Source organism: Phyllobates terribilis, unplaced genomic scaffold (assembly GCF_046119375.1).
Source record: "Phyllobates terribilis strain yellow unplaced genomic scaffold, ASM4611937v1 Scaffold_2__4_contigs__length_985480577, whole genome shotgun sequence".
Classification (NCBI taxonomy): domain Eukaryota; kingdom Metazoa; phylum Chordata; class Amphibia; order Anura; family Dendrobatidae; genus Phyllobates; species Phyllobates terribilis.
The window spans coordinates 388792747-388808726 of NW_027362762.1; the positions used below are offsets into that span (position 1 = coordinate 388792747).

Sequence of the window (15980 nt, forward strand, 5' to 3'; positions counted from 1 at the left end):
CAGATGTGACAGCTGTGCATGGGAGATCAGCGCAGGAACGTGGACAGGTAACTATTTTTTTTTAGTAAACTAAGAATTAAATAAAATGGTGTGTTTTATTTCAAATAAATTATTTTTTTCTGGGTGTAGTGTGTTTTTTATTTTTAACACTTTGTAGGTTAGTAATGGGGGTGTCTTATAGACGCCCATCATTACTAACCTGGGCTTCATGGCAGCTGGCGCTGACATGAACCCCAGCCCCATTACCCCCTGCCACCGCACCAGGGCAGCGTGGAAGAGCGAGGCTAAGTGCCAGAGTTGGCGCATCCTATGGATGCGCCATTTCTGGGGCGGCTGACGGCTGGTGTTTCTAGCCTGGGAGGGGGCCAATATTCATGGCACCCTTCCTGGGCTATTAATATCAGCCCCCAGCTGTCTGCCTAGCCTTTGCTAGCTATTAAAATAGGGGGGACCCCACGTCATTTTTTTGGGGGGGTCCCCCATTTTAATAGCTAGTAAAGGCTAGGTATTCAGCTGGGGGCTGATATTAGTAGTCTGGGAAGCTCCGTGGGTATTACCCCCTTCCCAGGCTTCAAACATCTGCCCCAGCCGTCTGCTTAACCTCCGCTAGAGACTAAAATTATGGGGCATCCCACGCCAATTTTTTTTTAAAATAAATCCTTTATTTTAACACTAAATGACATTTGAGGAGTTAATAAAGATGCAGTCCCTAAATTATTATTTATTTTTTAATTAATTATTCCCAAAAATTTTGACGTGGGCTTTGCCATATTTTTGTATGCCAGCCAGGTACAGCATCCAGCTTCTATGAATGCGCCATTTTCTGGGGTGGCTGCGGACTGCAATTTGCAGTGGGGGGGAGGCCCAGAAAGCTTGGGTCTCCCTGCGCTGCAGATTCCATCCCCCAGCTGCCTAGTTGTACCTGGCTGGACACAAAAATAGGGAGAAGCCCCACGTATTTTTTTTTTAATTATTTCATGAAATATTTTTTTTAAAAAAGGGCTTCCCGATATTGTTGTGTCCGGCCAGGTACAAATAGGCAGCTCGTGGTTGGGGGCAGCCCGTTCCTGCCTGCTGTACCTGGCTGGACACAAATATAGTGCGAAGCCCCACGTCAATTTTTTTTTAATTATTTCAGGAAATTCATGAAATAATTTAAAAAAAATTGACGTGGGGCTTCGCACTATATTTGTGTCCAGCCAGGTACAGCAGGCAGGAACGGGCTGCCCCCAACCACCAGCTGCCTATTTGTACCTGGCCGGACACAACAATATAGGGAAGCCCTTTTTTTCTTAATTATTTCATGAATTTCATGAAATAATTTAAAAAAAAAATACGTGGAGCTTCGCCCTATTTTTGTGTCCAGCCAGGTACAACTAGGCAGCTGGGGGCTGGAATCTGCAGCGCAGGGAGGCCCAAGCTTTCTGGGCCCCACCCGCTGCAAATTGCAGTCCGCAGCCGCCCCGGAAAATGGCGTGTTCATAGAAGCGCCATCTTCTGGCGCTGTACCCAACTCATCCAGGGCCCTGGTGCGGTGGCTCACTGGGTAATAAAGGGGTTAAAGCCAGCTTGGCATTATCAGCTGGCCCTAAGCCCGAAATTCATGGGGTCACGCCAATATTAGACATGACCACCATGAATTTCTAGTAAAGTATTTAAAAAAAACACAACACCCAGAATGAAGTCCTTTAATTGAAATAAAGACACAATTCTTTATTGTTCTAAATTAAACCATACTTACCATCACGCCCATTCCAGCTGAAGCCAACGATCTCCTGCAATAAAAGAAAAATAATAAACCAACATCATCCTTACCTTTCCATGGTTCCTACGACAGCTTCAGCTCTGCTACATCGAGATGACAGGCTGGACCGCAGCAGAACGCTGCCATCCAGCCTGTCATCCCGCAGACACTGAGAAGCGCAGGCATGCTTGCGCTCCTCAGTGTCTCTCTGTGACGTCATCCAGATGAGCCGAGTTCATGTCCAATGAACTCAGCTCACCTCATGCACGTCACTGACAGCGTGGGAAAATTATCACGCTGAAGCGCTGAGTGCAGGAGAATTTTCCCACGCTGTCAGTGACGTGCATGAGGTGAGGTCATGTCCAATGAACTCGGCTCACCTCATGCACGTCACTGACAGCGTGGGAAAATTCTCCTGCACTCAGCGCTTCAGCGTGAGAATTCTCCCACGCTGTCAGTGACGTGCATGAGGTGAGCTGAGTTCATTGGACATGACCTCACCTCATGCACGTCACTGACAGCGTGGGAAAATTCTCACGCTGAAGCTCTGAGTGCAGGAGAATTCTCCCACGCTGTCAGTGACGTGCATGAGGTGAGCCGAGTTCATTGTCGGCTCATCTGGATGCCGTCACAGAGAGACACTGAGGAGCGCAAGCATGCCTGCGCTTCTCAGTGTCTGCGGGATGACAGGCTGGATGGCAGCTTTCTCCTGCGGTCCAGCCTGTCATCTCGATGTAGCAGAGCTGGGGCCATCCTGGGAACCATGGAAAGGTAAGGATGAGGTTGCTTTATTATTTTTCTTTTATTGCAGGAGATCATTGGCTTCAGCTGGAATGGGCGTGATGGTAAGTATGGTTTAATTTAGAACAATAAAGAATTGTGTGTTTATTTCAATTAAAGGACTTTATTCTGGGTGTTTGTGTTTTTTTTTTTAACTTTGACTATGGGGTTAGTAATGGGGGTGTCTTATAGACGCCTCTCCATTACTAACCTGGGCTTGATGTCAGCTGGTATTATAAGCTGACATCAACCCCAACCCTATTACCCCACTGCCACCGCTACAGGGCAGTGGGAAGAGCGAGGCTAAGTGCCAGAATTGGCGCATCCTATGGATGCGCCATTTCTGGGGCGACTGACGTCTGGTGTTTCTAGCCTGGGAGGGGGCCAATATTCATGGCACCCTTCCTGGGCTATTAATATCAGCCCCCAGCTGTCTGCCTAGCCTTTGCTAGCTATTAAATTAGGGGGGACCCCACGTCATTTTTTTGGGGGGGTCCCCCATTTTAATAGCTAGTAAAGGCTAAGTATTCCGCTGGGGGCTGATATTAGCAGCCTGGGAAGCTCCGTGGGTATTACCCCCTTCCCAGGCTTCAAACATCTGCCCCAGCCATCTGCTTAACCTCCGCTAGAGACTAAAATTAAGGGGAACCCCACGCCAATTTTTTTTTAAATAAATCCTTTATTTTAACACTAAATGACAAGTACAGTAAGCAACACTGTCACTGTACTTCATATATATGTGACTGACATGTTTCTATCTATCTAATCTATGTATGATTCTCTATTCCTTCTATTCTAAATTGTCGGGTACAGATGCTGAATTGCCGGCCGGCTTTCTTAAAGAGACGGTGCATTAAAACACTATTATTTTTTTAAATAAATCCTTTACACTAAATGACAAGTACAGTAAGCAACACTGTCACTGTACTTCATATATATGTGACTGACATGTTTCTATCTATCTAATCTATGTGTGAAGCTCTATTCTGTCTGTTATAAATTGTCGGGTACCGCTGCTGAATTGCCGGCCGGGTTTTTTAAAGAGACGGTGCATGAAAACACTAATATTTTTTTTAATAAATCCTTTGCACTAAATGACAAGTACATTAAGCAACACTGTCACTGTACTTCATATATATGTGACTGACATGTTTCTATCTATCTAATCTATGTATGAAGCTCTATTCTTTCTGTTGTAAATTGTCGGGTACCGGTGTATGCCTCTGATGAATTGCCGGCTTTTCGCATAATACATTCTACATTATTCTTAGTTGTTTTACTTCATGTAGAATTAACCTACAAGGAAAGAAAGGGTTTATTTTCATTCCGATATTTCTGTCCCATTGACTTGCATTGGTTTCCGGTATCGGAATCGGCGATATCCGATACTTTTTGAGTATCGGTCCGATCCAATCCGATACGATATTTCCTGATATCGGAAGGTATCGCTCAACACTACTTATTACACAAAAAAGCAAGCCCTCAAGTGTCTAAGTCAATGGAAAATTAATAATGTTATGGTTCATGCAAAAAAGGGGAAGGATAAAACTAAATTGTGAAAAAAGAAAATTGCCTGCAGAAAGAAGGGGTTAAAGCTTTATTAAAAAAGGAGTTAAGCTATCTTACCGGCACTCTTGAACGAACAAAGTTGACATATGATTCATTTTCTTTGTCTCCAAGGTCAGAAAGAATAGCTTGTATTGTACCGTTTACTGACCCAACTCTGGCATCCACAAGCCTTTCCACATTAAATAAATGCGCCACGGTGTGAATAGCTAGAGCAAAATATTACAAAGCAATAAACAATAATTATTATTGCAGAAAGCTGCCCTTCATTGTAGTCCAACTATGAACTTTCCAATAGAGTGCAATCGATTTGAAGGATCTGGTCCACCAACCTCAGTAATTTGTGGCTGCTGCACAGGAGGCCTGAGAACTATCTCCTGCCTTAAGGCATCTGCAGCTCTGCTCTTGATTATCTGGTGCGTTGCAGATTGACAAATATGTGATGTTGCGCTAGGCTGGCTAATCAAAATGAGATGGTTCTTAGGTCTCCCATCTAGTGATTATAGCACATCACAGCACTGCTGCAAATCGATTCGCACCAGATCCTGCAAATCGATTCGCACAAACTCTACTTTCAGTTGAATGAATATTAGATATTACTCATGATCTTGCACAAAAGATGTAATAAAAATGAGACGTTTAACAAAAATATCAGACACTAAGAATTGTATTTAAAAAAGATATGCTTTTTTTCCTAGAACTTATCCTATAGAAAACCACCTTAGTTCTAAATGTCAAAAAACATATTTTCCTTTCTGCAGTCTCATTGTTAAACTGCTGCAAATCCACAGCAAAACCATGAAAGATAAGACGTGCTGCAATTTTTAGAAAATTGTAGTATGCATCAAAAACTACTGTGGTGTGAAAAAGTGTTTGCCCCCTTCCTGATTTCTTATTCTTTTGAATGTTTGTCACACTTAAATGTTTCAGATCCCAAAACAAATTTAACGCCTTAAATTTTCACGGCGGCAGTTAAAGGTGCTTATTTCTCTGAGACCCTGAAGAATATGATCAGGGCCGGTTTTTCCGGTCCCCAATCACATGATCACCGTTATTCTCCGAATAACGGCGATCACAAAAAAAAACTTGTGCTTGCGGTTTTCAATTATTTCTCTCTCCTCTGACATGATATACATGTTAAAGGAGGGAGAAATAAAGCCCCCCGGTTCCTCCGCCATCCTCCGATATCCCCCTGATGGTCCCCCGGCTCCCCGGCATCTTCCTGTAAAAAAAAAAAATGGCGGACTCATGCACAGTGCACCCACCAAGATCTGCCCGGCAACAACAGGGAATTTTCCCTATTGGTCCATTTTGATCACTGTGATAACCCATATCACAGTGATCAAAATGAAATAAAAAAATCAACCCCCCTCTTGTACCCCCCTTAGGTATATTAAAATGATAAAATAAAAAAATATATATTTTTGATTAGGATTAGCCCAGGGTTAGGGTTAGGGTTAGCTCAGGGTTAGGGTTATCCCAGGGTTAGGGTTAGGGCTAGCCCAGGGTTAGGGTTAGGGCTAACCCAGGGTTAGGGTTAGCCCAGAGTTAGGGGTAGGGTTAGCCCAGGGTTAGGGTTCGTGCAGGGCTAGGGTTAGCCCAGGGTTAGGGTTAGGGTTAGCCCAGGGTTAGGGTTAGGGTTAGCCCAGGGTTAGGGTTAACCCAGAGTTAGGGTTAGGGTTAGCCCAGGGTTAGGATAAGGGTTAGCCCAGGGTTAGGGTTACGGTTAGGATTAAGGCTAGGGTTGGGATTTTTTCAAAAATAAAGAAAAAAAAAATGATGACAATATGGCGACTAGTGTTGAGCACAAGTGCTCGCTACTTGAGTTTGCATCGTGTGGTCGGGTATGCACCCAGTATCGTGGATTCTCGAGTGAGATGCTCAAGTCCTCGCCCCGCATGTTTTGCGGTTGTTACACAGCCCAAAAAAGTCACGGGGATTGCTTCCCATACACGAGCGATCCCCGTATGGTTTTTTTGGGTGTCTAATAACCGTGAAACATGTGGGGCGGGAACTCGAGCATGTCACTCGAACACCCGTGATACTGGGTGCATACCCGAGCACCCGATGCAAACTCAAGTAGGGAGCACTTGCGCTCAAGACTAGTGATAACTTATTCAATATGATGACCTAATATTTTCCCTCACATATGGGGTATCGACTTACTCAGGAGAAATCGCGCAACAAATTTTATGGTGCAATTTCTCCTGTTACCCTTATGAAAAAGCAAAATTGGAGGTTGAAAAACATTTTTGTGGGAAAAATGTGAAAATTGTATTTTTACAGCTCTATGTTATAAACTTCTGTGAAGCACATGATGGTTCAAGGTGCTCACCACACATCTAGATAAGTTCCCTGAGGGGTCTAGTTTCCAAAATGGTGTCACTTGTGGGGGGTTTCCACTGTTTAGGCACATCAGGGGCTTCCCAAATGCAACATGGCGTCCGCTAATTATTCAAGCAAATTTTACATTCAAAAAGTCAAATGGCAATCTTTCCCTTCCGAACCATGCCGTGCGCCCAAAGAGTAGTTTTCCCCCACATATGGGGTATCGACTTACTCAGGAGAAATCGCATAACAGATTTTATGGTGCAATTTCTCCTGTTACCCTTATGAAAATGCAAAATTGGGGGCTGAAAAATATTTTTGTGGGAAAAATGTGAAAATTTTAATTTTACGGCTCAATGTTATAAACTTCTGTGAAGCACCTGGGGGTTCAAGGTGCTCACCACACATCTAGATAAGTTCCCTGAGGGGTCTAGTTTTACATTCAAAAAGCCAAATGGCACTCCTTCCCTTCCGAACCCTGCCGTGCGCCAAAACAGTGGTTTTCCCCCACATATGGGGTATCAGCTTGTTCAGGAGAAATTGCACAACAAATTTGTGGCCCATCTTCTCTTGTTACTCTTGAGAAAATGAAAAATTTGGGGCCTGTTTAAAAATTTTCAAACTTTTCCTGATACCTGAAATTGACCTGATACCAGAGAGTCCAAGAATAGGGTCATTCTATATGCTCCCCAAAATCCACAAATCTGGTAATCCAGGAAGACCAATTGTTTCATTTGTGGGCACCCTTACTGAGCAAGTTTCTGGATGGGTAGAGTGTGTTCTTAAACCACTGGTAAAGATTACACCCAGCTACATTCAGGACACGACAGGCCTACTGAATAAACTAGCAGCAATAGGTCCTCTACCAGAAGGAACCATCCTAGCCACCATGGATGTGGAATCTTTGTATTCTAATATCCCACACCAGGATGGATTAAATGGCTGCAAAATCTTCATGGAAAATACAGGAATTGATGCTGATTCTGTGGTCAAACTTACAGAATTCATCCTCACCCACAATTACTTTGAATTTGATAGCAACATATATGTACAGGAAAATGGCTCCACAGTACGCAAATCTTTTCATGGCCAAGCTTAAAAGTGACTTTTTGTCCTCATGTCCCATCAGGCCTCTGGCCTACTATCGTTTCATTTATGATATTTTAATCATCTGGACGGGGTCTGAGCAACAGCTGAAGACGTTCCATGAACACTTTAATCGATTTCATCCCACCATCAACTTAACACTCAAATACTCCTGTACTGAAATTAACTTTTTGGACACCATCATCAAGCTACAGAACAATGAAATAGAGACATCCTTGTACCGGAAACCAATAGACCGTCCTACATACCTTAAATGGGACAGTTTGCATCCAAAACACATAAAAAACTCTATTGTCTACAGCCAAGCCATCAGATACAATCGGATATGTTCCAACCCTATGGATAGAGACAAACACCTTGATGGCCTCAGAAAGACCTTTTTGAATCAGGGCTACCATCCAAGAACAATTGAGAACCAGATTATAAGAGCCACCAGAACATCAAGGAATCATCTCCTACATTACAAAACAAAACAAGAAAGCAACCGGGTGCCTCTAGTAGTTACCTACAATCCAAATCTGGAGGCGCTAAGGAGAGCTGCAGGGAAACTACAACCCTTACTACAAAAAGATGCACGATTACAATCCACATTTCCAGACCCCCCACTTCTGTGTTTCAGGCAGCCGCCAAATCTAAGAAGCATCATTGTCAGAAGCTCCCTGTCATCTCCACCAGATACAGGTACCTTTCCTTGCAACCAGAAAATATGTAGAACCTGTCCATTTATAATGACCACAGACAAGATGAGGATAGCCAACTCACATCAGGACTACAAGATCCCAGGTACTTTCAGCTGTATCACATCTATCCTAGTGTACTTAATTATATGTACCAAATGTCCAGCTGGGTGTCTTTATGTAGGGGAGACAGGGCAAAAACTTAGGACAAGAATGAATCATCATCGTCACACAATAAAAGAAAAAAGAATAGATCTACCTGTAGCCAAGCATTTTTGTTCCCCTGATCACAGCATAAAAGACGTGAAATTACTGGTATTAAAAAGTATCTTCACATCTCAAAGAGAAAGAAGAATCTCAGAATATAAACTGATGATGACCTTTGACATTTTCAGAGCAGGAATGAATGTGTCGCATGGATTTATGTCATTCTACATCAACTAAGGAATGTGCCCCTCAGACTTGTGAGGCCATCATAACATTGGACCTAGTCACAGGACAATAAAACCTTCACACTCCTTATCTATTAACTGCTAAAATATTTATAGCCAGAACTGTTTATCTCTCCCATAATAACTCTGCTTTCCGTCACCTGTCGCATCTATTGTATTATTTCTGTGTCTTATTGTGTATAAATATGTGACTCTTCAGATTTTGTGTTATACTAGCCTGATGAAGAGACCTGCGTAGTCTCGAAAGCTTGCAACTTGCTACCATCTTTTCAGTTAGCCATTAAAAGGTATCAACCACTGAGGACTCTCAAATCTAAATATTTTCCTATCTACTGGCTAACACGGTACAAAAATATATATTTTCCCTATATCAAAATTTTAGTCAGATTTCCATTTTTTACACAAATAAACGCAAGTGATATCGAAGAAATTTTACTACTATCATGAAGTACAATATGTCATGAAAAAACATTCTCGGAATCAGTGGGATCCGTTGAAGTGTTCCAGAATAATTACCTCATAAAGTGACAGTGGTCAGAATTGCAAAATTTGGCTTGTTCATTAAGTACATAATTGGCTCCGTACTTAAGGGGTTAAATATTAGACAAAGATAACACAAGTAAACACAAAATGTAGTTTTTAAACGAGGGAAAAAGAAATCCAAACTTACAGGGCCCTGTGTAAAAAAAGTGATGCCCCCACCCTAAAACATAAATTAACTGTGGTTTATCACATCTTTGGGAAGCTGAGTTCAATTTCCCAAGTCAAAGTCCTGACCTTAATCTGATTTGAGATGCTGTGGCATGACCTTAAAAAGGCGGTTCATGCTTGGAAACCCTCCAATGTGGCTGAATTACAACAATTTTGCAAAGATGAGTGGCCAAAATTCCTCCAGAGCATTGTAAAACACTCATTGCCAGTTATCACAAACGCTTGATTGCAGTTGTTGCTGCTAAGATTGGCCCAACCAGTTATTAGGTTTATCAGGCAATAACTTTTTCACACAGGGCCCTGTAGTTTTGGATTTATTGATTTCTTTTTCCCTTAATAATAAAGACCTTCATTTAAAAACTGCATTTTGTGTTTACTTGTGTTATCTTTGTCTAATATTTAAATTTGTTTTGTGATCTGAAACATTTAAGTGTGAGAAACAAGCAAAAGAATAAGAAATCAGGAAGGGGGCAAACACTTTTTCACACCACTGTATGTTACTATTGCCCACATTCTGTGCATTAGATGTTTTTAAATCTATTTTTTTTGCAGAAGAGGGAAAGCCAAACAAAGCTCAAAGGCTTCTAAAAGTATAATGACAAATTGAATGTTTAGATATGATGGAGTGCATACACAATGGCAGTTTTTGCCAGTTTTCTGGCATAAAACTGCTTGAAATGAGGTAACATTATATACCCACCTCTTTAGATAAAAATGTTGTGACTCTGGCCAGGTCCACAGACTTTTGGAAAAATGGGGGAGCTTAGCCACACAAAAAACATGCCTTCATGCAGCTAAATTAATGAAAAAATTTTAAAAAAAAGTTAGGGGTCTCTGAAAATAGAGACACAAACCAAACTTTTTTTAAAATGTAGCGCCTTTTTGTTTTTATGACCAGGTCTACAAACTTTTTGAAAAACGAGGAAGCTTACCCAAGCAAAAAGCAAGCCCTCATACAGCTAAATCAAGGTTGACAATTTCATTATAATTTATGCCAAAAAGTGGTGTAAATTATTAAATAAATACACTCAAGAGCCCAACTGAAGTATTTTTATTGTGGTCGTGCTCGACAGCTGAAAGATGCACCAAACTCATTAAGGGCTCGTGCACACAGCCATATTTTCGATCTGAGTGCTATCCGTTAAAAAATGGATCATTCTCAAACCAATGTTATTCAATAAGGGAGTACAGAAGAGCTATTTTTTTCATTGGCCAAACCCGTGCTTGAAAAATATTGACGCATGTACTCATTCAAATCTACGGGTGCGAGAAAAAAATTGAATGGCACAGTACAGCACAGATTCTTACAGGTACATTGCAATTCAGTAACATAGGAAACTGTAAGAGGTCTTGTAAATGATAATAGCTACTGCTGTAAAAACGGATTGTATATGGACAGCACACGGATGACAAGTGAGAAAAAAATCATCCCACTTTTCTGGATGAAACGCTGAACATTTTTTTATACGGCCGTGTGAACCTACTCTAACATGCATTTTAATGAATTTGGCACATCTTACTCTAGCATCAAGACTGCCATGCAATGTATTTTATGGTTTAATATATATTACGTGACAAATAAGATTGAATTCTGAAATAAGATTTTTTTTTCATATTAACCTGTATGCAACGCAATCATCCAAGCAACCATTTTGTGAAAAGTGAGGTTTCTATCAAGCTGTCTTCTTACACTTCTCCCACAGCACTAGAAAAAAAGAGCAAAAACAAAACAGTAATGTTATGCTACAATTATCCAATATATTTTATTGATCATCAGTTAATCAGTATTCTCATTCTCCTAAATCATAGAAATCAATGATGCAACAATAAAACTGTGAAACAAAAAGTTATGCTTTACTTTGCAAAGTAAAATATGCTAAAATAGAAAAAAACAAATTGACATTTTATAGGCATCTATCATAGGATTAAATTAAAATTATAATATTGTTTATCAGAATGCACAGTCTGTGCTCAATCCATTAGAACTGGCGTTTACTATGCCAGTATAATGAAGTGTGTGAAGGACAAAGATGCACCTAATTCATTAAAGGGAATCTGTCACCAGGCTTTAGCTATGTAATCTGAGAGCAGCATATTGCAGGCACAGAGACAAGTCACTTACTGGTCTGTGTTTTTCTGTTTTACTATAATCTGTGTTTTCTCAGCAGGTGATTATCACTAAGGACAACTGGCTTTGTGCCTCCTAGTCCAGCCACACCCTCAGCACTGATTAGCAGTTCTCTCTCACAATACAATTTGTGGTGCAGAAGGGTTATATACAGCTCTGCTAGATCAGCAGCAGAGAAAACTGATGACTCTATAACTGCAGCACCCAGTAAACTAAGTGATACATCACTGGATTCAGGGTCTTTGTCCCTACCTTATGTGCTGTCAGATTACTTAGGAAAAAGTTGCTAACAGATTCCCTTTAAGAGGAGCATGTTACTTAATGAATTAGGTGTATCTTACCACTGCCATGAGTCTGCATGTACCTTGCCACAAATGTTCCACTAGTAAGTGACTGTAGTAACATTTATGACATACTGTATGTTACACCACAACTTTTGATGAATTTCTCAGTCGTGCTTCGTCATGCCCCATCCCACCCTAGCGGACCTATATCTTATTTCTTAAGGATCCTGTAAATCAGAGATACACATTTGTAATGACTATTTTAAAGAATTTCCCCTCTTGTAGCCAGTTTTATACAAAACATAAGGACTAGTGATGAGCGAGCAAGCTCGTCACTGCTCGGTACTCGCTCGCTGCTCAGTACTCGAGATGCTCGGAGCTCGCCGAGTACTTGCACGATGCTCGGGCGGGAGCTAGGGTCCCTGTCCTGCATATTTGGCGCTATTTAGAGCACCAATCATGCAGGGATTGTCTGCTACTCACTATAGAGCACCACACATAGATTAGATAGACAGAAACATCTCAGTCACATATATAATAAGTACAGTGACAGTGTTGGTTACTGTACTTGTTATTTACTGTTAAAATAAAGGATTTATTAAAATAAAAATAATAGTGTTTTCATGCACCCGTCTCTTTAAAAAGCCGGCCGGCAATTCATCAGCGGCATACATCGGTCCCCGACAATTTAGAACAGAAAGAATAGATCATCACACATAGATTAGATAGACAGAAACATCTCAGTCACATATATAATAAATACAGTTATAGTGTTGGTTACTGTACTTGTCATTTAGTGTTAAAATAAAGGATTTATTAAAAAAAAAATTGGCGTAGGGTTCCCCGTAATTTTAGTCTCTAGCGGAGGTTAAGCAAACGGCTGGGGCAGATGTTTGAAGCCTGGGAAGGGGGTAATACCCACGGAGCTTCCCAGGCTACTAATATCAGTCCCCAGCTGAATACCTAGCCTTTACCAGCTATTAAAAAAAAAAAAAATGACGTGGGGTCCCCCCTATTTTAATAGCTAGCAAAGGCTAGGCAGACAGCTGGGGGCTGATATTAATAGCCCAGGAAGGGTGCCATGAATATTGGCCCCTTCCCAGGCTAGAAACACTAGCCGTCAGCCGCCCCAGAAATGGCGCATCCATAGGATGTGCCAATTCTGGCACTTAGCCTCGCTCTTCCCACTGCCCTGTAGCGGTGACAGTGGGGTAATAGGGCTGGGATTGATGTCAGCTTATAATGCCAAGTGACATCAAGCCCAGGTTAGTAATGGAGAGGCGTCTATAAGACACCCCCATTACTAACCCCATAGTCAAAGTTAAAAAAAACACAAACACCCAGAATAAAGTCTTTTAATTGAAATAAACACACAATTCTTTAATGTTCTAAATTAAACCATACTTACCATCACGCCCATTCCAGCTGAAGCCAATGTGTTCTGCAATAAAAGTAAAATAATAAAGCAACCTCATCCTTACCTTTCCATGGTTCCCAGGATGGCTCCAGCTCTGCTACATTCACATGACAGGCTGGATCGCAGCCGAAAGCTGCCATCCAGCTTGCCATGCCGCAGACACTGAGAAGCGCAGGCATGCTTGCACTCCTCAGTGTCTGGCTGTGACGGCATCCAGATGAGCCGAGTTCATGTCCAATGAACTCAGCTCACCTCATGCACGTCACTGACAGCGTGGGAGAATTCTCCTGCGCATGCGGTGAGCGTAAGAGAATTCTACTGCGTATGCGGTGAGCACAGGAGAATTCTCCCACGCTGTCAGTGACGTGCATGAGGGGAGCTCATGTCCAATGAACTCAGCTCACCTCATGCACGTCACTGACAGCGTGGGAGAATTCTCCTGCGCTCAGCGCTTGAGCAGGAGAATTCTCCCACGCTGGGATGGCATTGAGATGACAGGCTGGATCGAGCTGAGCGCAGCCATCCAGCTTGTCATCCTTCATAGACACTGCAGAGTGCAGGCATGCTTGCGCTCTGCAGTGTCTCTGAAGGATGAAAAGCTGGATGGCAGCGCTCAGCTGCGATCCAGCCTGTCATCTCAATGCTATCCCAGCATGGGAAAATTCTCCTGCTCAAGCGCTGAGCGCAGTAGAATTCTCCCACGCTGTCAGTGACATGCATGAGATGAGCCGAGTTCATTGGACATGAACTCGGCTCATCTGGATGCCGTCACAGCCAGACACTGAGGAGCGAAAGCATGACTGTGCTTCTCAGTGTCTGCGGCATGGCAAGCTGGATGGCAGCTTTCGGCTGCGATCCAGCCTGTCATGTGAATGTAGCAGAGCTGAAGCTGTCCTGGGAACCATGGAAAGGTAAGGATGAGGTTGCTTTATTATTTTACTTTTATTGCAGAAGACATTGGCTTCAGCTGGAATGGGCGTGATGGTAAGTATGGTTTAATTTAGAACATAAAAAAATTGTGTGTTTATTTCAATTAAAGGACTTTATTCTGGGTGTTGTGTTTTTTTTAAATACTTTACTAGAAATTCATGGTGGTCATGTCTAATATTGGCGTGACCCCATGAATTTCGGGCTTAGGGCCAGCTGATAATACCAAGCTGGCCCTAACCCCTTTATTACCCAGTGAGCCACCGCACCAGGGCCCTGGATGAGTTGGGTACAGCGCCAGAAGATGGCGCTTCTATGAACGCGCCATTTTCTGGGGTGGCTGCGGACTGCAATTTGCAGCGGGGGGGGGGGGGGCAGAAAGCTTGGGCCTCCCTGCGCTGCAGATTCCAGCCCCCAGCTGCCTAGTTGTACCTGGCTGGACACAAAAATAGGGCGAAGCCCCACTTTTTTTTTTTTTTATTATTTCATGAAATTCATGAAATAATATTAAAAAAAGGGCTTCCTTATATTGTTGTGTCCGGCCAGGTACAAATAGGCAGCTGGTGGTTGGGGGCAGCCCGTTCCTGCCTGCTGTACCTGGCTGGACACAAAAATAGGGCGAAGCCCCACTTAAATTTTTTTAAATTATTTCATAGATTGAAGTAACATTTTTGGCGTACGTTATGACACGGCTATTGATAAATTTAATGGGCAGGCTTAGCTGCATCCTGCTCTAGCTACACTCATTTTGGCGGAACTGGAGGAAACTGGTGTGAAAACGACAAAAGGGTCATGTTGCACAAAAATTTGACGAGATCTGAAAGTGTTTTACGACATTATTCTGGAAAATAGGGCCCCAAGTCATGACATTTTGTACAGAATAACTATTTTAGAATAAGAACATTGCATAGTAGGCAGAGTCCAAAAGACTAAGTAATTAAAAGAAATGGGATGATTTGTGATTCTGAGATGCATATACTGTATATATAACATATACATATCTTCCAGTGCAATAGTGTGCAATATTAATCCTATTATTCCCATTAAAGGGAATCTGTCACCCCCTGGGAGATATCAGACCTCTACTATGGCCATACAGGTGATAGAAAAGTAAATCTATACTTACCTGTATGGCTCATAGCAGAGGTCTGATTGCAGAGAAATCTGGTTTTATAAAGTCTGTTTTCCATAGGCTTGGTGTTCAGGGGACGTCAAGCAAACCCCTTCTATCTGCTTACTATTCCCCTAAATCGCCGCCTCTGTGCTAAATTACCATATCCTCCCCTCCCCTGCACGTCACAGGGCCCTGTGATTAGGGAAATTGTTTAGGAACTGTTCAGAAGAGATATCATAAAGTTAGGTCCATATATATTTGGACAGAGACAACATTTTTCTAATTTTGGTTCTAGACATTACCACAATGAATTTTAAACAAAACAATTCAGATGCAGTTGAAGTTCAGACTTTCAGCTTTCATTTGAGGGTATCCACATTAAAATTGGATGAAGGGTTTAGGAGTTTCAGCTCCTTAACATGTGCCACCCTGTTTTTAAAGGGACCAAAAGTAATTGGACAGATTAAATAATTGTAAATAAAATGTTCATTTCTAGTATTTGGTTGAAAACCCTTTGTTGGCAATGACTGCCTGAAGGTTGATCCTGCCAGTAGCATATGCTTGTCTCAAAGATTAAGCCACGCACATGTTAGTACACACGGACGGTACAGTGAAACTGCGAATGGCTCATTAAATCAGACGCTGTGTTTCCTCCTTTTTGATGCTCTGCCAGGCCTTCACTGGGGTGGTTTTCAGTTGCTGTTTGTTTGTGGGCCTTTCTGTCTGAAGTTTAGTCTCTAACAAG

At 42.1% G+C, this 15980-nt stretch overlaps 1 protein-coding gene across 1 annotated transcript in view; it reads right to left on the reverse strand.

Moving 5' to 3' along the window:
* Nucleotides 1-15980, reverse strand: part of CYBB (cytochrome b-245 beta chain) — a 95075-nt gene that overhangs the window by 66093 nt on the left and 13002 nt on the right. Inside the window, exons 4-5 of the mRNA XM_073664837.1 lie at nt 10986-11070; nt 4151-4299 (exon numbers count right to left, since the gene is read on the reverse strand). Coding sequence (XP_073520938.1) covers nt 4151-4299; nt 10986-11070 — 234 coding nt within the window. The remainder of the gene's footprint in view (nt 1-4150; nt 4300-10985; nt 11071-15980) is intronic.